Source organism: Phocoena sinus, chromosome 5 (genome assembly GCF_008692025.1).
Source record: "Phocoena sinus isolate mPhoSin1 chromosome 5, mPhoSin1.pri, whole genome shotgun sequence".
In the NCBI taxonomy this organism is placed as follows: Eukaryota; Metazoa; Chordata; class Mammalia; order Artiodactyla; family Phocoenidae; genus Phocoena; species Phocoena sinus.
The window spans coordinates 102211034-102232211 of NC_045767.1; the positions used below are offsets into that span (position 1 = coordinate 102211034).

Below are 21178 nucleotides of genomic sequence, written 5' to 3' on the forward strand. Positions count from 1 at the left end.
ATCTAAAGCAAAAATTACTGTGTCCTTTATCACATCCTTGAGTTTTGGGGAAAAAAGAAATCCTGAGAGTTTTAAGAAAAGAATGTTTGTTTTTCATTACTGCATAAAACCAAATCTTGGAAGTTTGGTTCTCATTTGTAGCGCTCATAGAGGTTGAACTGGAACATCTTTAGTAGATTTTCTGCTGGATTTAGGGAGAAACCTTATGTAATGTATCAGTCCAAAAGAATAAGTGAAAAATCAGATATGTAAGATTTATTCCCAAATGTTAACATTATGTTTTTTGGTTTTTGGTTTTTTTTGCGGTACACGGGCCTCTCACTGTTGTGGCCTCTCCCGTTGCTGAGCACAGGCTCCGGACGGGCAGGCTCAGCGGCCATGGCTCACAGGCCCAGCCGCTCTACGGCATGCGGTATCTTCTCGGACCAGGGCACGAACCCGCGTCCCTTGCATCAGCAGGCGGACTCTCAACCACTGCGCCACCAGGGAAGCCCAACATTATGTTTTAATATAATTTATAAGTGCCTCTGAAAGGCTATCTCCTCAATTTTGACAGGATAGAACCAAACATCCCAGGCAAATAAGCATCAAAGAACTTCAGGGGAAAAAATATGGTATTCTTCATTCATAACCAATTTTCAAGCTTTGTTATTAAAATACTAGAAAAGCTTCAAAATCATTATCACCACTTCATACAGAAATGAGTATTGTTGCAAATAACCGAAAACCCAGTGAATGGTGACTTATAGAGGGGCTTATTTTTCTCACATTGAAAAAAAATCTCCAAGGAGTTGCTGCTGGTATTGGGTCAGCGGTTCAGTGATTTCAGCCCCGTTGTCTCTATGAATCTTTCAGTCTTTCCCTCGTGGCTGTTGCCTAATGGTCAAAAGATGACTGTTAGTCACAGGTAGCATGTCCAAGTTCAAGATGGAAAAAGTCATGATTGGCAATTCCAGCTATATCTTTCTCTTTCATCAAGATAAACAAGTCTTCCTAGAGACTGCAGAAGACTCTTGGGAAGTAGGAGAAGTATTTAATTTTCCAGCCACGAAAATAAAAATAACAAGAGAAAATAGGGGTGTGAATATCTGTTGAGTTAGGGGAAAATGTTTAACACGCCATTATAGAGAAACTGCTTGTTCCAAAGTCTACAAACTAAGCTAATTTCTAATTCTGTTTTATATGCATTTGACTATTAATAACAGGTAACTCAATCTTTTTTCCTAGAAGGAATATATGGATACCATTAGTGCCAGATTTGATACCAGGTGTACAATAGTTTGGTTTGTTGTTGTGTTATTGTTTCTACTTAGGCTAAGAATATTCTCTTTCGTAGCAAGTGTTTATTGCTTGGAATGTGATGGTTTTGAATTACTGAATCCATACATAAATTATTTTACATATAGGGAGATAAAGCATATGTTCTTACTGTTAAATTCTGAACCTGATGTTTTTGAAATATTCCCCAAACATTCTGGAGTCTTACATAGTTTCAACATGGGACACTCATTTTTCTTCCCCTTTTATGAAAATCATAAGATCATTAAAGCCATCCCATCTGGAAACATTGGAATCACATTTGCTTTGGCTCTTTTTCTCCCTCTTTTCTCGTTGGTTGATCATTTTTCCAAACTACCAACTGATAATAATATATTTTAGAGGCATTGTTCTTTTTTTTTTTTTGCGGAGTACGCGGGCGTCTCACTGTTGTGGCCTCTCCCGTGGCGGAGCACAGGCTCCGGACGCGCAGGCTCAGTGACCATGGCTCACGGGCCCAGCCGCTCTGCGGCATGTGGGATCTTCCCGGACCGGGGCACGAACCCGTGCCCCCTGCATCGGCAGCCGGACTCTCAACCACTGCGCCAATAGGGAAGCCCCGAGGCACTGTTTCTTAATCAGTGGGGTACCAAATGCATGCACCAAGAAATGTATCATTTGTAGGTAATTAAAAATCATTAAAAATCATTGATAAAACTGATCAAAATTGTTTTGATTTTTATTACCCCCATGTGCTGACAATTTTAGGCAATGTGCCTAGAATTGCCTCCCTGTTAGGACAAACCACCATGACCCTGTCTCCTCACTTTTAGTATGCACTGCTTCGTATTTCCAATACTTCTCTTTCCAATAAATTAATAGTTTAATATTTTAAAGAGCCAACACTATCTGAAATATTTTATATGGATAAAAATTCTGCATTTCTTTTCATGGTTTTATTCCTTTGATTATAATCATGGCATCATCTCTTGACTGAAAAAAAAGGGTGAACAGAGACATGAATAATATTTAAACTAAATGAAAGTTGGACATAAATTTACACTTGTAACAGAAGTAGAATTTGACTATTATCTACAGAATATTTCTGTTTTTAAGTTTTTGGATATGTTTTTTCCCAAAAGGAAAAAATAAAAGAAAACCCAAAACTGAAATTATGTTTATTGCAATATTTCTTATTTCAAAGTGGATATCTCAAACTCCGTATTTCCATTTCAGTTTTGGGCTAAATATGGAATACAGGGGGAAAGGACAGCACAAGGTAAACCCTTTTCATTTGAAGAATTGTACATAATGAATTTAATTCTGTAATAATGTTAAGTACCAGACGTGAAATGCTTGCTAGCATTCCAATATTTGTTTTTCCTTTACATTGAGTTTTAAAAGAAAGCAAACAAAGTGAGAAAAGATGAATTTCTCAAATTCATTGTGATCCTTTATTTCTCCAGGCATTTTTGGACAGAAACTGGAAGATACTGTCCGTTATGAGAAGAGATACGGACACCGTCTGGCTCCAATGTTGGTGGAGCAGTGCGTGGACTTTATCCGACAAAGGGGGCTGAAGGAAGAGGGTCTCTTCCGACTGCCGGGCCAGGCTAACCTTGTCAAGGAGCTGCAGGATGCCTTTGACTGTGGAGAGAAGCCATCCTTTGACAGGTAGATTTCAAGTTTTCACTAACCATCCTTCACTGAGACACTCAACCTCAACCAAAAGGTTGCAGTAAACTGAGATGACATAATCTTAATTGATGTTGTAACAGTTTAGAAGATGGATTATATGGCCTCACAAAGATGGATTGTTTTTAAGTTACAGAGTCAAAAATTTGATACTTTAGATGTCTTTCTCTGCCATACTACCCCCCCACCTTAAAACATTATTATTTATTCTTTTCCTTTGGCCCTAAATTAAAACTGTATTAAACTTTTACATTGGAAAAGTAAATTTTCAGAATAGGAGTCTTCTCTTGTTTGATGTTTCTTTGAATTCTTTCAGCTAAGGGATATTAAAAGTGTTGATAAACAGAGATTGGGATATTGGCAATGTAATTAAAAACATTATATTTTTAAATATATAGCTCCATCTTAATCTAAAATAGATTTGCAAAGAAACAAGGAGAAGTATATAGTATGGTGAAATTCAGGAAATAATGGAAGTTGCAGAGAAGAATGCATAAAGCATCCATAACTCCACTAACTGAGTTGAACACTGATAATATTTTGTAAATTACCTCCTCCTGTTCAATTTTTTTAATTCAGTAGAAAAATATAGTAATTTATCCTAATATTATTAACTCAACATTTGTAGCAGGGTTTTTTTTCATATCAAGAGTTGAAAAATGCCCTTTTATTCCAGCATATTCTAACTTAACATCTGATCATTGGCAACCTCTGTAAGCATAATTTTTAATAACTATTTCACTCTATAGGTATATTGTTCATAACTGCGTCAATAAATTTGGACATTTAAGTCGTGACTTTATTACTATTACAAGTAATGTTGTAGTGAGTACACATTGATATAAATATTTTCTATTTTTGGAATATTTTTTCAGGAGAGATTCTCAGTATTGGACTTGTGGATAAGAATAGTTTTGATACTTGCAAATTGCCTGCTTAAGTAGTATTTCTCTTTGAAAGTATAGAATTATAGTGTGGATAGACAGATCTACAGGACAGATAGACAAGAAGACTCTTGAATACATGATACGAGATAAAGGAAGCATCATTGAGAGTATGGGCTTGTTCCAATCCAAAAAAGTCATGGTAGCTCATTTGATGCCCCTTTACTGGTCACATTAACAAAACCCCGAACAGTGATACAATCATGCTGGCAAGGTGTGTTGAGGTACGTGCCCTGATGGTGAGAGTACAGATCATCATAGTCTTTCTAAAGAAATTTGGAAAAAAAAAAAAAAAAAAAGAAATTTGGTAATGTATTTCAAGACCCTTTAAGCAGGCAAGTCCAATCCTAGAAAAAAATTAGATATGTGGAAAAAAATGAAGCGCAAAGTTGCTTATTACAATTTCCATAATAGTGAAGAATGAACTCCAATCTATTATCTCTAGCAATAGACTGTGGTTAATATAATATAATAAAATGTTATTCACTTATTAAAATTTTGGGAAAATGCTGATTAGATAATAAGTAGAAAAATTAGACAGGATAAATTAATTGATCAAAATGCCACCTTTTTACAAAAAGTGTCACAGTTTATGAAGATTCATAAATTCCCTCTGAGAGAGAAAAATTAAATGTGGTGGTAAAGAAATGAATTCAAAACTAGGGTCAGAGAACAAATTTCAAAAATGCAGATATATTTTTGGTTGGGGAGCCACATGTCTTATTCTATACTTTGAAAAAAAAAAAAAAGATCCGCAGCTCCATAGTTCAGGCCTGTCCGCAAGATATAAACAATGGTTTATCTAGGAGAAATGTAATTTTTTGTTCCAAAATTAGAAAAAAGTTTGTCAGTGGAATCCTCAAAATAAAATATCAGATTATGGGATAAACAACATCCTATACAATGAACTCATGTGACATTGATAAATTTCAGTGGTCTTTTTCTTTACATTTATGTATGGCCTAAATATATGCAGATGACCTTAATAGCAAAGTTTATCTATTAAAAGCTCTTTTGACACAGGCATTTAAAATTTGGTTCTTTTAACAGCTCTTTGCTAATATATGCAATTTAGGGGGATATTTTATATATTTAAGGATACTTGTAAAAGATGTGCCCTGTAAGCAAAATTATTCCTCTGTAACTATAGGCTGACAATGAACTTTATATAAAATGTGATCCCAGTTAAGAAAAATGTATTTTTTTTGTATAAAAATGCATCAGTTCATAGAGACTAAAGAAAATATAACAAAAGATAAACATTAATTTTGTGGAATAATGAATGACCTTCTCCCCTTTTTTATACTGTAAATTCAGTAACTATACATTACTTTTATAATCAGAAATTTAATCAGAAAGATCTTTAATTAATTTCATGCTGCACAAAAATTTCCTTATCTTTTGATAATTTCTGAAGTGTAACTACAGAAACTCCCCATTTACTAGAAAATCTGTAAAAGAGAGTTACAGAGAGTATTTCAGTGTCAGAAACATTGGTAACATTGCTAGTATGCTTTGAGAAAAAGGAGTGTCATTTGTTTCCTCAGTCATTCACTGGTTCAGGTTTCTACACTGGTGTATTAAACCACCCCAAAACTGTGTGGCATAAGCAATAACAACCAATCATTTGTTTATAAATCAGCAATTTAGGCAGACCTTGGCAAGGATGTGCTCATTTCTCCAGTACATAGTGTTGGTTCATGTAGATCAGTTAGGTCTGAAGGATCTAAGATATGGCTTCACTCACATGTCCGTAGCATTGTCTGAGGTGACTAAGGTAGCTGAAGGCTGCATGGTCCTTTACCTCCCTCTCTCTGTCTCTCTCTGTCTGTCTGTCTCTCTCTCTCTGTAGTCTCACATCCAATAGTGTGTCTCTTCATGCAACTTTTATCTCTAGCAGATTAGTCAGATCAAGAGACATTAAGGCTCAGGGTTCTAAGAGAGTAAAGCTGGAAGCTTATAAGCATTGCATTGCTCAAAGCAAGTCACAAGACAGGGCCAGCCTAGATTTTGGGGAAGGGAAGTAAACTCCAGAACTTAATGGAAAGAAGTGGCAAGCATATACAGAGAAGGAAAAATTTGTGAGACACTATTTTAGGAGAAAATCACTATAGCTTTAAAGTCTAGAAATCAAGTGGAGTAAATTCCCTAACTTTGTTCTTTTTCAAGATTCTTTTGTATATTCTAGGTCATTTGCATATCTTTAAAAAATTTAGTATAAGTTTGTCAGTTTCTACAAAAAATCCTATTAGGATTTTGATAGAAACTTCATTGAATCTAGAAATCTATCAATCTAGAAAACTGACATCTTAAAAATATGAAATCTAATCCTTGAACATAGCCCATCTCTACATGTCATTAGGACTTATTATATTTCAACAATACAAAATTGTATTGTAATTTTCATTGTAAGATCTTGCTCCATTTTGCTAAATTTATCCTTAACTAATGTTTATAAATGCACCTGTAAATAGTATTATTTTTTATGTTTAATTTTCTAGTTGTTTACTGCTAGATTATACAAATATGATTTTTTATATAGAGATTTTTCCTATAAACTTGGCAAATTTATTTATAAATGCTAGAGGGTCCTTCTAGATCCCTTAGGATTTTCTCTATGCATGATCTTGTAGACTGTATATAATGAGAGTATTATTTCTTCCTTTTCAATAAGCTTTGCATTCCTCCTTCTTAATTTTCTGTATTTGCTAAGAACTATTCTACAATAGTAGTGAGTGGATATACGTTTTGTATATGTAGAGGGAAGTTTTTAGTCTTTTGCTATTACTCATGATGGTAGCTATAAGTTTTGTGTAGATGCCCTTTATCAAGTTTGAAAATGTTCTTATATTTCTAGTTTACTGACAGTTTTAATAATGACAGACAACTGAATTTGATCAAATCCACTTTTTCTGCATTTATTGCAGAAATTATCTGGTTTGTCTGTTTTATTATGTTAATGAGGTGAATTTCAAATGTTAAACCAACTTTGCATTCCTAAGATAAACCACTTTTGGTTGTTATGTATTACTCTTTTAATATATTGACGTATCTGACTTGGAAATAACTTGTTGAGGATTTTTGGACCCGTATTCATCAGGGCTATTGACCTAGCAACTTCTTTTCTTGGAATGCATTTGACTAGTTTTGTTATCAAAGAAATTCTGGCCTCAAAAGTAGGCCAGGGGCTTCCCTGGTGGCGCAGTGGTTGAGAGTCCGCCTGCCGATGCAGGGGACACGGGTTCGTGCCCCGGTCCGGGAAGATCCCACATGCCGCGGAGCGGCTGGGCCCGTGAGCCATGGTCGCTGAGCCTGCGTGTCCGGAGCCTGTGCTCCGCAACGGGAGAGGCCACAACAGAGAGAGGCCCACGTACTGCAAAAAAAAAAAAAAAAAAAAAAAAAAAAAAAAGTAGGCCAGAAAATGTTCCCTCGACCTCTATTTTCAGAAAAATTGTATGTAGTTTGTATTATTTCCTCCATAAATCTTGGGTAAAATTTACCAGTGACATCCTTAGAGGTGAGGTGAAACAAGTTGATCCTGAATAGCCCAGTAGGTTATAGTAAGAAATTTAGTTTTTATTCAAAGAGATATGGAAATCCATTGAAAGATATTTAACAAGCAAATGGAATAATTTTATTTACATGTTAAGAAGAAAAGGTCACTCTGTGAGGGAAAACTAATAGTTTCTACTACTCCACCCACAGAACACTTCTGACACCAAATGTGTGGGTTTTCCATAAGAAGCAATTCTCCAATTCTTGGTAGACACCCACTGAGTGTCCTACGATTTAATCAATTCTGGCACTAACTGCCCAGAGTTAGTGCAGACCCCACAGGTTAAGGGCTCATTTCCACAAGTCTGTCCCCTCCTACTTCAGGTACCAATTACAAGTCCCTGGTTGCCACCTGTACTTCTGACCAACTAGCCATAAACCTGAGGTTCCTCAAGATCAATCATTTGCTAGAATAGCTCACAGAACTCAGGAAAACAGTTCAGTTACTAGATTACTGGTTTATTATGAAAGGTTACAACTCAGGAACACAGATGAAAGAGATGCATAGGGAGGAATGGGGTAGGGGCTCAGAGCTTCCATGCCCTCGCCAGACGTACCACCCTCCTGGCACTATGACGTGTTCACTAACCTAGAAGCTTTCCAAACCTCTTCAGTGAGGATATTTTTATGAAGGCTTCATTATATAGGCATGATTGATTAAACCCTTAGGCTAAAGTTCCAACCTTCTAATTACCTGATTGGTTTCTCTGGCAACCACCCTTCACTCACCCCACCCTCCATCATCCTTATGGGCTTTCTCAAGGATGCCTTAACATAAATTCAGGCATGGTTGAAAGGGGCTTGGTATGAATAACAAGGACTTTCCTTTCACTTTCCTCACTCCAGAATTATTTGAGGAACTGGGGATAAAAAACAAATATTATAACAAAAGACACTTCTATTACTCTTATAATTTAGGAAATTACAAGGGTTTTAGGAACTCTGACCAGGAGCTAGGGATAAAAACCAAAATACATCATGGTATCACAATCTGGCAATCTGAATATGCTTGTTTTGACAAATAAATTGTTAAGCTTGAGTCTTTCAGTAGTAGGGAGGCAGAAATACAAATTACTGGATCTGCTGATTTTCAAAAAAGGATTTCCAGATCCATGGACAGTGAAATAAAAAGAAAAGAGTAATGTATTTGTGGCCAAATGTAATTGTAAACTACATTCTTAGGGAATAAATAATCCATAATTTCCCAAGGAGAGTATATTATTTTTGGAAATGTGTCCAAGTAGAGTATTCTGCCCCATCTGCTGTTTTAGTTACTTGACTGAGTTTAAAGTTTCTCATGACCAAGTCCCAGTTCAGGTTTCAGTTTTTGGGATGTGAAGACAAACTGCCTGGGAACATTTTCTAGTTCAGGTTAAACTCACCAGTGTTCACCATCAAAGTGATCTAAAAAAGAATGTAAGTTAAAAAATTCAGATCATGCATAATGTTTTGAGTAGATATTAGTATATAAAGCAAAGTACAGAAATTTTTCTTTGTGAAATATGTTAAAGAACGACAATGAATAAGTATTTTCTCTTATTCTAATAAAGCTTATATCTCACTAAAGGGTCAACTGGATTTAGCTATCATCTTTACATTTATTAAAACCTGGAAAGAAATTCCCACAGGAATTCTGCAAAGATAATCTCTAATTTTAATATTAAGGCCTATTTTTTTTTTAAACATCTTTATTGGGGTATAATTGCTTTACAATGGTGTGTTAGTTTCTGCTTTATAACAAAGTGAATCAGTTATACATATACATATGTTCCCATATGTTTAAGGCCTATTATTATTGTAACTCTAACATTAAGCTCTAAAATTTGAATTTTAAAACAAACTTTTTAAATACCATTTTAAAATTATAAAAGTATAGTGTTATTAAAATTTAATGTAAATATTATTAAAATTGTATTTTAAATTATAACATTTTCTTTATACAATTTAGAATATAGAAGAATATAAGAAAGAAAGATGACTATTTCAAAATTAAACAACCCAGAGAGCTCTTGCTATATATATAAATAAGTAGATATACAGACTTAAATATAGAGATATATCTAAATAGATATATACACACACACACACACACACACACAATTACTAGAATCACACAGTTTTTACGTCTTGCTTTTCTTGTTAACATTACATCATAAACAACTTTCCATGTCACTAAGTAGTTTTCGCAAACATGATTTCAGGGACAGTATAGTAATTCATCATATCATTATATTGGTTTGTGTTACGAGAGAAGAGAAAGATGGTTTGGGAAAAAGAAATTAAAACATACACTACTTGAATTTAGAGAGATTGCAAGTGCATGTGCCAGTTTTTATGAAACCATGCACTTTCTGCTCTTCTTTAATTATATCAAATGCTATTTTCCCAGTTCTGAGGTTCAAGTTTGAGACTTTTATGTACGCATGACTTATCAGTTAGATGATGTATTCCCATAGACTCCTTGACCAAAGTGAATTCTGAGAGAAAGGACACTCTCATTGACCTGAAAGAATTTGTATTTAATCAGTTTATGTCAACTGTAAAAAACAACAGATGTTGGAGTTCCTAACCTTTCTTTTCTTCAATATTTCTGTTTAGAAGTAAAAAAAATTAAAATATAACATTTTATATTAAACTTCCCCACTTTGAAGGGACAAAAGTGAAATGCAGAATGTGTAAAATCAGATTAGAAGCAAAGTGTTTTTTCATTTCCAAAGCTCTTCGGATGGTATCAGCTGTTAAAGAAGACACAGTTTCGAAGAGCTGGGTGGGAAGGTAGGGTCAAAAATGGCCATGTGGGTGTCACCATCGTAGCATTAACTGCTCAGCAACAAAATAACTATGCACTTACAACAAAGCATTCAAGAGCAAGGACAGAAGCCTGGAGAAGCCAGTGATTCTACACACTGTCCAAGAATCCCATAAAACAGCTGCTGTCCGAGGTACCCCAGCTGTCCTCCCTTATACTGAGTTCACTCTGTCCTCTTCCCTCCTCTTCTCCTGTGTTTATTTTTTTATTTGTTTTGGTGACTGACAGGATTACAAAACAAACTGCAAGTCTACAGAGATAAGATGAAAAAAAAAAAGTCTAAAATTTAGAGGCAGAAAACCCAGACACATTTTAATTTTATCCTCTGGGTAGCAGTATAGCTTTGAGCATTACTGACCTGAGTTATAAAAAGTGAACTTGAAAGGGAGAGCACTATAGACACAGAAGAGATTCTCAAACATTATTTTGTATAAGAATGACCAAGAGAGAGAACTCAAGATTCAGATGCCCAGACCCCACTGGCTCTCATTCTGATTTAAAAGGTTTGAGGATACCTAGGAATCTTCATTTCAAACACAGCCCCAGGTAATTCTTTTTTTAAATTATTTTTTATTTTTTTATGTAGCAGGTTCTTATTAATCTATTTTATACATATTAGTGTATATATGTCAATCCCAATTTCCCAATTCATCCCATCACCACCACCTTCACCACCGCCGCCGCACCTACCAACCCCCCACTTTCCCCCTTTGGTGTCCATACGTTTGTTCTTTACACCTGTGTCTCTATTTCTGCCTTGCACCATTTTTCTGCACCATTTTTCTAGATTCCACATGTATGCGTTAATATATGATATTTGTTTTCTGACTTACTTCACTTTGTATGACTGTCTCTAGGTCCCTTCCACATCTCTACAAATGACCCAATTTCATTCCCTTTTATGGCTGAGTACTATTCCGTTGTATATATGTACCACATCTTCTTTATCCATTCATTTGTCGATGGGCATTTAGGTTGCTTCCATGACCTGGGTATTGTAAATAATGCTGCAATGAACATTGGGGTGCATGTGTCTTTTTGAACTATGGTTTTCTCTGGGTATATGCCCAGTAGTGGGATTGCTGGATCATATGGTAATTCTATTTTTAGTATTTTAAGGAACCTCCATACTGTTCTCCATAGTGGCTGTATCAATTTACATTCCCACCAACAGTGCAAGAGGGTTCCCTTTTCTCCACACCCTCTCCAACATTTGTTGTCTGTAGATTTTTTGATGATGTCCATCCTAACTGGTGTGAGGTGATACCTCATTGTAGTTTTGATTTGCATTTCTCTGATAATTAGTGATGTTGTGCAGCTTTTCAGGTGCCTCTTGGCCATCTGTATGTCTTCTGGGGAGAAATATCTATTTAGGTCTTCTGCCCATATTTTGATTGGGTTGTTTTTTTAATATTGAGCTGCATGAGCTGTTTATATATTTTGGAGATTAATCCTTTGTCCGATGATTCATTTGCAAATATTTTCTCCCATTCTGAGAGTAGTTTTTTCGTCTTGTTTATGGTTTCCTTTGCTGTGCAACAGCTTTGATGTTTCACTAGGTCCCATTTGTTTATTTTTGTTTTTATTTTCATTACTCTAGGAGGTGGGTCAGAAAAGATCTTGCTGTGATTTATGTCAAAGAGTGTTTTTCTTATGTTTTCCTCTAAGAGTTTTATAGTGTCTTAAACTTAAAACTATAGTTTTAAATTTTATAGGTCTTACATTTAGGTCTTTAATCCATTTTGAATTTATTTTTGTGTATGGTGTTAGGGAGTGTTCTAACTTCATTCTTTTATATGTAGCTGTCCAGTTTTCCCAGCAGTACTTATTGAAGAGGCTGTCTTTTCTTCATTGTATATTCTTGCCTCCTTTATCAAAAATAAAGTGACCATAGGTGCGTGGGTTTATCTCTGGGCTTTCTTTCCTCTTCCACTGATCTATATCTCTGTTTTTGTGCCAGTACCATATTGTCTTGATTACTGTAGCTTTGTAGTATAGTCTGAAGTCAGGGAGTCTGATTCCTCCAGCTCCGTTTTTTTCTCTCAAGAATGCTTTGGCTATTTGGAGTCTTTTGTGTTTCCATAAAAATTTTAAGAGCTTTTGTTCTAGTTCTGTAAAAAATGCCATTGGTAATTTGTTAGGGATTGCATTGAATCTGTAGATTGCTATGGGTAGTATAGTCAGTCATTTTCACAATGTTGATTTTTCCAATCCAAGAACATGGTCTATCTCTCCATATGTTTGTGTCATCTTTGATTTCTTTCATCAGTGTCTTATAGTTTTCTGAGTACAGGTCTTTTGTCTCCTTAGGTAGGTTTATTCCTAGGTATTTTATTCTTTTTGTTGCAATGGTAAATGGGAGTGTTTCCTTAATTTCTCTTTCAGATTTTTCATCATCAGTGTATAGGAATGCCAGAGATTTCTGTGCATTAATTTTTTATCCTGCAATTTTACCAAATTCATTGATTAGCTCTAGTAGTTTTCTGGTAGCATCTTTAGGATTCTCTATGTAGAGTATCATGTCATCTGCAAACAGGGACAGTTTTACCTTTTCTTTTCCAATTTGTATTCCTTTTTCTTCTCTGATTGTCATGGCTAGGACTTCGAGAACTATGTTGAATAACAGTGGTGAGAGTGGACATCCTTGTCTTGTCCTGAACTTAGAGGAAATGCTTTCAGTTTTTCACCATTGAGAATGATGTTTGCTGTGGGTTTGTCATATATGGCCTTTATTATGTTGAGGTAGTTCCCTCTATGACCACTTTCTGGAGAGCTTTCATCATAAGTGGTGTTGAATTTTGTCAAAAGCTTTTTCTGCATCTACTGAGATGATCATATGGTTTCTATTCCTTAATTTGTTAATATGGTGTATCACATTGATTGATTTGCATATATTGGAGAATCCTTGCATTCCTGGGATAAATCCCACTTGATCATGGTGTATGATCCTTTTAACATGTTGTTGGATTCTGTTTGCTAGTATTTTGTTGAGGATTTTTGCATCTATATTCATCAATTTTCTTTTCTTGTAGTATCTTTGTCTGGTTTTGGTATCAGGGTGATGGTGGCCTTGTAGAGTGAGTTTGGGAATGTTCCTTCCTCTGCAATTTTTTGGAAGATATTGAGAAGGATGGGTGTTAGCTCTTCTCTAAATGTTTGGTAGAATTCACCTGTGAAGCCATCTGGTCCTGGGTTTTTGTTTGTTGGAAGATTTTAATCACAGTTTCCATTTCAGTGCTCGTGATTGGTCTGTTCATATTTTCTATTTCTTCCTGTCTCAGTCTTGGAAAGTTATATCTTTCTAAGAATTTGTCCATTTCTTCCAGGTTGTCCATTTTAATGACTTAGAGTTGCTTGTAGTAGTCTCTTATGATGCTTTGTATTTCTTCAGTGTCCATTGTAACTTCTTTTTCTTTTCTAATTTTATTGATTTGAGTCCTCTCCCTCTTTTTCTTGATGAGTCTGGCTAAAGGTTTATCAATTTTGTTTATCTTCTCAAAGAACCAGCTTTTAATTCTATTGATCTTTGCTCTTGTTTGCTTTGTTTCTATTTCATTTATTTCTGTTCTGGTCTTTATGACTCTTTCCCTCTACTACCTTTGGGTTTTGTTTGTTCTTCTTTCTCTGGTTCCTTTAGGTGTAAGATTAGATTGTTTGAGATTTTTCTTGTTTCTTGAGGTAGGATTGTATTGCTATAACTTTCCCTCTAGAACTGCTTTTGCTGCATCCCATAGGTTTTGGATGATTGTGTTTTTGTTGTCATTTGTCTCTAGGTACTTTTTGATTTCCTCATTGATTTCTTCAGTGATCTTTTGGTTATTTAGTAATGTATTGTTTAGTCTCCACGTGTTTGTGCTTTTTACGGTTTTTTTCCCTGTAATTGATTTCTAATCTCATAGCGTTGCTGTCAGAAAAGATGCTTGATATGATTTCCATTTTCTTAAATTTACCGAGGCTTGATTTGTGACCCAAGATGTGATCTATCCTGGAGAATATTCTATGTGCACTTGAGAAGAAAGTGTAATCTGCTGTTTTCAGATGGAATGTCCTATAAATATCAATTAAATCTCTCTCATCTATTGTGTCACTTGAAGCTTGTGTTTCCTTATTAATTTTCTGTCTAGATGATCTGTCCATTGGTGTCAGTGAGATGTTAAAGTCCCCCACTGTTATTGTGTTGCTGTCAATTTCCTCTTTTATAGAAATTAGCAGTTGCCTTATGGCCTTATGTACTAAGGTGCTCCTATGTTGGGTGCATATATATTTATAACGTTATATCTTCTTCTTGGATTGATCCCTTGATCATTATGTAGTGTCCTTCCTTGTCTCTTGTAACAGTCTTTATTTTAAAGTCTATTTTATCTCATGAGTGTTGTTATTCCAGCTTTCTTTTGATTTATATTTGCATGGAATATTTTTTTCCATCTCCTCACTTTCAGTCTGTATGTGTCCCTAAGTTTGAAGTGGGTCTCTTGTAGACAGCATATATATGGGTCTTGGTTTTGTAACCATTCAGCAAGCCTGTGTCTTTTGGTTGGAGCATTTAATCCATTCATGTTTAAGGTAATTATCAATATATATGTTCTTATTACCATATTCTTAATTGTTATTGGTTTGTTTTTGTAAGTCCTTTTCTTCTCTTGTGGTTCCCACTTAGAGAAGTTCCTTTTGTTGTAGAGCTGGTTTGGTGGTGCTGAATTCTCTTAGACTTTGCTTGTCTGTAAAGCTTTTGATTTCTCTGTTGAATCTGAATGAGATCCTTGCTGGGTAGAGTAATCTTGGTTGTAGTTTCTTCCCTTTCATCACTTTAAATATATCATGCCACTCCCTTCTGGCTTGTAGAACTTCTGCTGAGAAATCAGCTGTTAACTTTATGGGACTTTCCTTGTATGTTATTTGTCATTTTTCCCTTGTTGCCTTTAATAATTTTTCTTTGCCTTTAATTTTTGTTAATTTGATTATTATGTGTCTCAGTGATGTGTCTTTATGTGTTTCTCCTTGGGTTTATCCCGCCTGGTACTCTCTGCACTTCCTGAACTTGTGTGCCTATTTCCTTTCCCATGTTAAGGAAGTTTTCGACTATAATCTCTTCAAATATTTTCTCAGGTCCATTCTCTCTCTCCTTCTGGGACCCCTGTAATTCAAATGTTGGTACATTTAGTGTTGTCCCAGAAGTCTCTTAGGCTGTCTTCATTTCTTTTCATTCTTTTTTCTTTATTCTGTTCCACAGCAGTGAATTCTACCATTCTGTCTTCCAGGTCACTTATCCGTTCTTCTGCCTCAGTTATTCTGCTTGATTCCTTCTAGTGTATTTTTCATTTCACTTATTATGTTGTTCACCTCTGTTTGTTTGTTCTTTAATTCTTCTAGGTGTTTGTTTTTTAATTCTTCTAGGTCTTTGTTAAACATTTCTTGCATCTTCTGGATCTTTGCTTCCATTCTTTTTCTGAGGTCCTGGATTATCTTCACTATCATTATTCCGAATTCTTTTTCTGGAAGGTTGCCTATCTCCACTTCATTTAGTTGTTTTTCTAGGGTTTTATCTTGTTCCTTCATCTGGTACAGAGTCCTCTGCCTTTTCATTTTGTTTATCTTTCTGTGAATGTGGTTTTCGTTCCACAGGCTGCAGGATTGTCTTTCTTCTTGCTTCTATTGTCTGCCCTCTGTGGGATGAGGCTCTCTGACCCTAGGTAATTCTTATATACATGGTACTCTAACCACAACTTGTGAAGTAGTAGCCAGACTATGGGCTGCAAGAGTGTGGGTTAAAGGGAAACTGATCATTTGAAGTGATGTGTCTCAGTTTCCTCATATATGAAATGGAGAAAAAAGTTTAACCTCGTGGCACCAATGAAAGCAACATATTATTTCTGACTAAGCTAAGCAGGTCTTACCCTGCTGTGAAAGATAAATTACTTTCTGGGATGTACAGTTTATGTGTAAAATATAAAATTTCCTATCTGCTAAAATAGGTCTGAAATTTTAGAACAGTCTGAAAAGTACGTCCCTGCACATATGCTTTGATCCATGTGAAAACTCAAACACTGGGGAGTTCGGTAATACACTACAGGTATAGAGATTGAATAAAGATCTACTGGTCAGGTCTGATGGAAAAAAGTGAAGAAAGAAAATACTAGCTTAAGGGCATGTGGATAGGTAAAGGGTTGGAAAAGCAAAGAACAGACTCCCAGGCGTTTGCCTAAAGCAAGCCCTGAACTTGTAGACAGCAAACTAGCTACCTGTTTTCAGCAACTGAAATGATTTTCCAAAGTTCAGAAAAGGGCCAGCCCTCCAAAGTCCTGGGAAGCTGTTTAGCTGTGGTAACTCTTAATGTTTCTATATTTTAATGCAGTTCTTAGATATTATGATGGCTTGACAAGATTGATAACCATTGTCTTAGAGTACTTCTCAAATGTCTGTAATTCACATAGGACCATCCTGACTTTAGCCATATTCATATAACACCTGTACTTGGTTACTGAACTTTTTCTTTAAGTTTATTCACTGTTTTTTAAATCAATTTTGTTGTAAAAGGAACTTGATATCAGTTTTTAGTTGTAAATCAGCACTTGCCATAAATAAAAGTTTAATGTAGCACAAATGCAATAGCCACAAAGAGGATATTAGATGCCATCGGAATACAGCTGCTTTGGGAAGACTCTGACCCTTTGGACCTCTATTTATTTGAAGAAAGTGGAGATTGGCACACGCTAGGACCACTTGAACACATCTCTCATCCCCAACTGATACTTCCTACTTGTTATAATCAGGAGAACTGAAAGGCAATCGAGAATGGACTAATGGTTCCTACTGTGTAATTTAATGTCTCTTAGTGTCCTGTCCGTGTGGCACCTGACTTGGAATAGCCCACGCTTTGGGAAGTACAGTCAGATTGCTCTTTGCTAGCACTGACAGGCCGACTTCCCTGAATGCTTGACTTCTTATCTAATTTGAACCATGGGTGTAACTTACAAGCGTTCCATGAAACCCCCTTGTAAACATACCAAGGTCTGAAAAATTAATGAGCTTTAAGGGAAAATATTCCATATGTGGAAAATACTCACCCGAATGGATACTTACTAAATATTTTACGTAAGACAGGTTGTTAGCTAGAAATCTGTCATGTTCCATTGTGCTTACTTTCTTGGTGATGTATCTAAAAAGCCAGTACATGTGAAGTGGGGGAACTGAATTACACCTTCCTTTCAATTTAGCTTTGAATAAATTTAAGTTCACTTCCAATGAAACCTGATTGAGTGATGAAGAAAAATAGCCAATTAACCAAGAAGTTTCCCAGTATTTGGCATATCTATCAATTGGCATTTGTGTACTTATTTGTAAGGAAGCAGTGTAGGAATAAGAGTTCAGGCTTTGATAAGAAGCAGGTACCATTTACCTCCTATGTTAACAATCTGAGACTAGTTACTTAACTTCTCCAAATTCCTAGTTTCCTCATATGTAAAATGGAAATAACACTTAACCCCCCCAGAGTTGTTGTATTCATGAATTTAAAAATAAAACAAAATGGAACAAAAACACCAGGAGTAAGTGGTACAGAGTGAAGAAGACACTTAGCACATTTATTGTCATTGTAAGTATCATGATGTTGGTGATGATGGTTTTAACATTTTGTATGACAAGGAAAAGTAATATCCTGAACCCATAAATACAGAAACTAGTGCTTAACCATAAACTCTTAAGTGTTTTTAATCCAGAATATCTTCATTTCTGTTTTGAAATCTCTATAACAATTCCTACTGAAAGAAATCAGATACCTATAATGTTTTATGTTCTGAAAGTGTGTTTTTGTGTGTCTTGTAAGTCAGATTGTAAATATTCTTGCATGAGTTTGGTGAAAGTACATCCCTTAAAGGTATATATTTTCTAAAATAAGTTTATTGAGTCATATTTTACATATCTTGCAATTCGCCAATTTCAAGGATACAATTCAATGATTTTTAACAAATTTACTTCGTTATGCAACCATTACCATATATTGGTTTTAGCGCATTTTCATCACCCAAATAGTGTCTTTCATACCATTTACTGTTATTTCCAGCAGCCCTTCCTCCCCAGGCAACCACTAATGTACTTACTTTCTGTCTCTATAGATTTTCCCTTTTCTGGACATTTTATATAAATAGAATTATTCAATACATGGTCTCTTACATCCAGCTTTTTTCTCTTAGCATAATGCTTTTGAGGTTTGTCCATGTCATAGCATGTATCAATAGTTTGTTGCTTTGCATTGATGAATATAATTTTTTTTTTAATTTTATTTACTTATTTTTGGCTGTGTTGGGTCTTCATTTCTGTGCGAGGGCTTTCTCTAGTTGCGGTGAGCAGGGGCCACTCTTCAACACGGTGCGCCGGCCTCTCACTATTGTGGCCTCTCTTGTTGCGGAGCACAGGCTCCAGACTCACAGGCTCAGTAGTTGTGGCTCACGGGCCTAGTTGCTCCTTGGCATGTGGTATCTTCCCAGACCAGGGCTCGAACCCGTGTCCCCTGCATTAGCAGGCAGATTCTCAACCACTGTGCCACCAGGGAAGCCCCAATTAATAGAAATTTATTTTGTAGATATACTACAGTTTGTTTATTCATTCATCAGTTGGTTGATATTTAAGTCGTTTCTGTTTTTTGGCTTTTATGAAGAATGCTGCTGTGAACATGCATGTACAAGTTTTTGTGTGGACATGTTTTCATTTCTCTTGGGTGTATACCTAGAAGTAGAATTGCTAGGTTTATGTTTAACATTTGGGGAATTGCCAAACTGTTTCCCAAAGTGGCTGAAACATTTTATATTTCTACCAGCAATGTATGAGTGTTCCAATTTTTTATCCTAGCCATTCTGGTGAATGTGAAATGGTATCTCATTGTTGTTTGAGTTTGCATTTCCTTAATGACTACTGATGTTGTGTATCTTTTTATGTGCTTATGAGCCATTCATGTATACATTTTAGAAGGCATATGGTTTTTAAATGTTTGATTTTTCTGGTTATCTTGATAATTTATTATAAGGAAATGGTTGAAAAATTGCTAAAGAATCAAAATAGTGTTCTGGGAATTGAGATAAACATCTGTGATATCATGAGAGTATGCATATGCATACTCATGAGGATCTCACTGTGGATATTCATTGAAAACTCTGTATGTATAAAGTAAAATTCTACATGTATGACTACAATATGAACTCAAAGAAAGTAGAGAATTTTGACTCTTGATCACCTTTTTTATCCCTAGCATCTAGAACAGTGTCTGACACAATGTAGGCATTCAATATATCTTTGTTGAATAAATGGATACAAGGAGTATATTGGATACAAGGAGTATATTGTATCCAATAAATGGATACAAGGAGTATATTTATATTTGAATATATTTGTTGGGTAAAAGAGTGCAAATATTTCTGATATCTCAATAAGTAGACAACTCATGCTCTTATTTTCATAGATTAGAATTCAGGAAATTTGAAAAATGTCATGTTTCAAAACAACTTCTAAAATTCTGTTAAAATATCATTTTTGTCAACTCAAGCAAAATGCCTGCCAATGTTAATGTGGAGTCATAATCTTATGAATGGGAACACAATTTCATACAAGCCACAAATCTAAATTAAAACCAGTACCTTTGTTTGTTTTGTATTCCAGAAATGCTCCATGAATATGGATGCATTATACTTCCAAAGTGAAGTAGATTTTGATTTATAACAAAACAACAACGAAAAATAAAAACAACCCCCCTAACTTCTGCTCAATACAATTTGTTTGTCTCTCTTCTTCCCGCTTATACTGACCTCTCTTAAATATAGTCCTAGTAGATAACAGCACTAATATAATATATATCTGTATACGTGGTAGCAAAGTATCCTTTCCAACAAAGAGCATGACAGTATTTATTAGTAGGAGATTCACAATAAATACATAATTGGATCCTTTTAAAGATTTTTAGTCTTTCCCCCAATACGTATATATACACACAAATTAATAAACTGGAATGGTATCATTTTAGCTCTTATGTGGAGAATGCTTTTGTGTTGTAATAAAAGATTGTTGAAGTGTTCAGAGGAGGAACATGTTCTGCGTGGACTTGAACAGTTTGGGTGTTGATTTTGTAGATTCATCTGGATATGCCAGAAAACCCTTTTAAGTTCCCTCTAGCACCATGAGTTACAGATTCAACAGTGTAAAATTAGGCATTTCTTTATTCATCTCCTTTATAACAGGGGTCCCCAGCTCCCGGGCCGTGGACCTGTACGGGTCCGCAGCCTGTTAGGAACCGGTCCGCACAGCAGGAGGTGAGCAGCGGCAGAGCGAAGCTTTATCTGCTGCCCGCCCCCCCCCCACCCCGTTGCTCCCTATCACCTCGCATTACCGCTTGAACCATTCCCCCGCCCCCGCCCCCGTCCATGGAAAAACTGTCTTCCGCAAAACCGGTCCCTGGTGCCAAAAAAGTTAGGGACCGCTGCTTTATAAGGCACAAAGGTTTTGTTTCCTACCTTATTGACTTTATTAGAAGAAAATAAGTATTCTGGAAAAGAATGTTTGCATCCTTTATTGTTTATCCTAGAATCAGATAATCAAAATTTTCCAGTCTTGTGATGGTTACGAAAGGAAATGAGCAACATGCAAAAGAGTCAGCCTTAAAGATACATTAATAAGAAAAAAAAGTTAGATTAAGGAAACTTTGCTATTTAGGTTTTATTAACTAGAAAAATTACCGGTGATATTTAGCTCTGTTTTATTTTTATTTAAAAATGGAAATATTAAATTATATACATGGATTTTAAATGCTGTTGGGGAAACTTAAAAATATATTTTTTCCATAAATATACCCCGTCAACATCAGAACATCAATAATGATTCTCTGGGACATTCTTGGTTGCATAATCTGAAATCTCTCAGGAAAGAAAATTAATTG

General features: G+C 35.5%; 1 protein-coding gene across 8 annotated transcripts in view; it reads left to right on the forward strand.

Moving 5' to 3' along the window:
• ARHGAP24 (Rho GTPase activating protein 24) overlaps positions 1-21178 on the forward strand; it is a 505735-nt gene that overhangs the window by 450834 nt on the left and 33723 nt on the right. For all 8 annotated transcript variants that reach the window (XM_032633271.1, XM_032633274.1, XM_032633272.1 and 5 more), the window contains one exon: positions 2724-2931. In XM_032633271.1, the coding sequence (XP_032489162.1) occupies positions 2724-2931 (208 nt within the window). The remainder of the gene's footprint in view (positions 1-2723; positions 2932-21178) is intronic.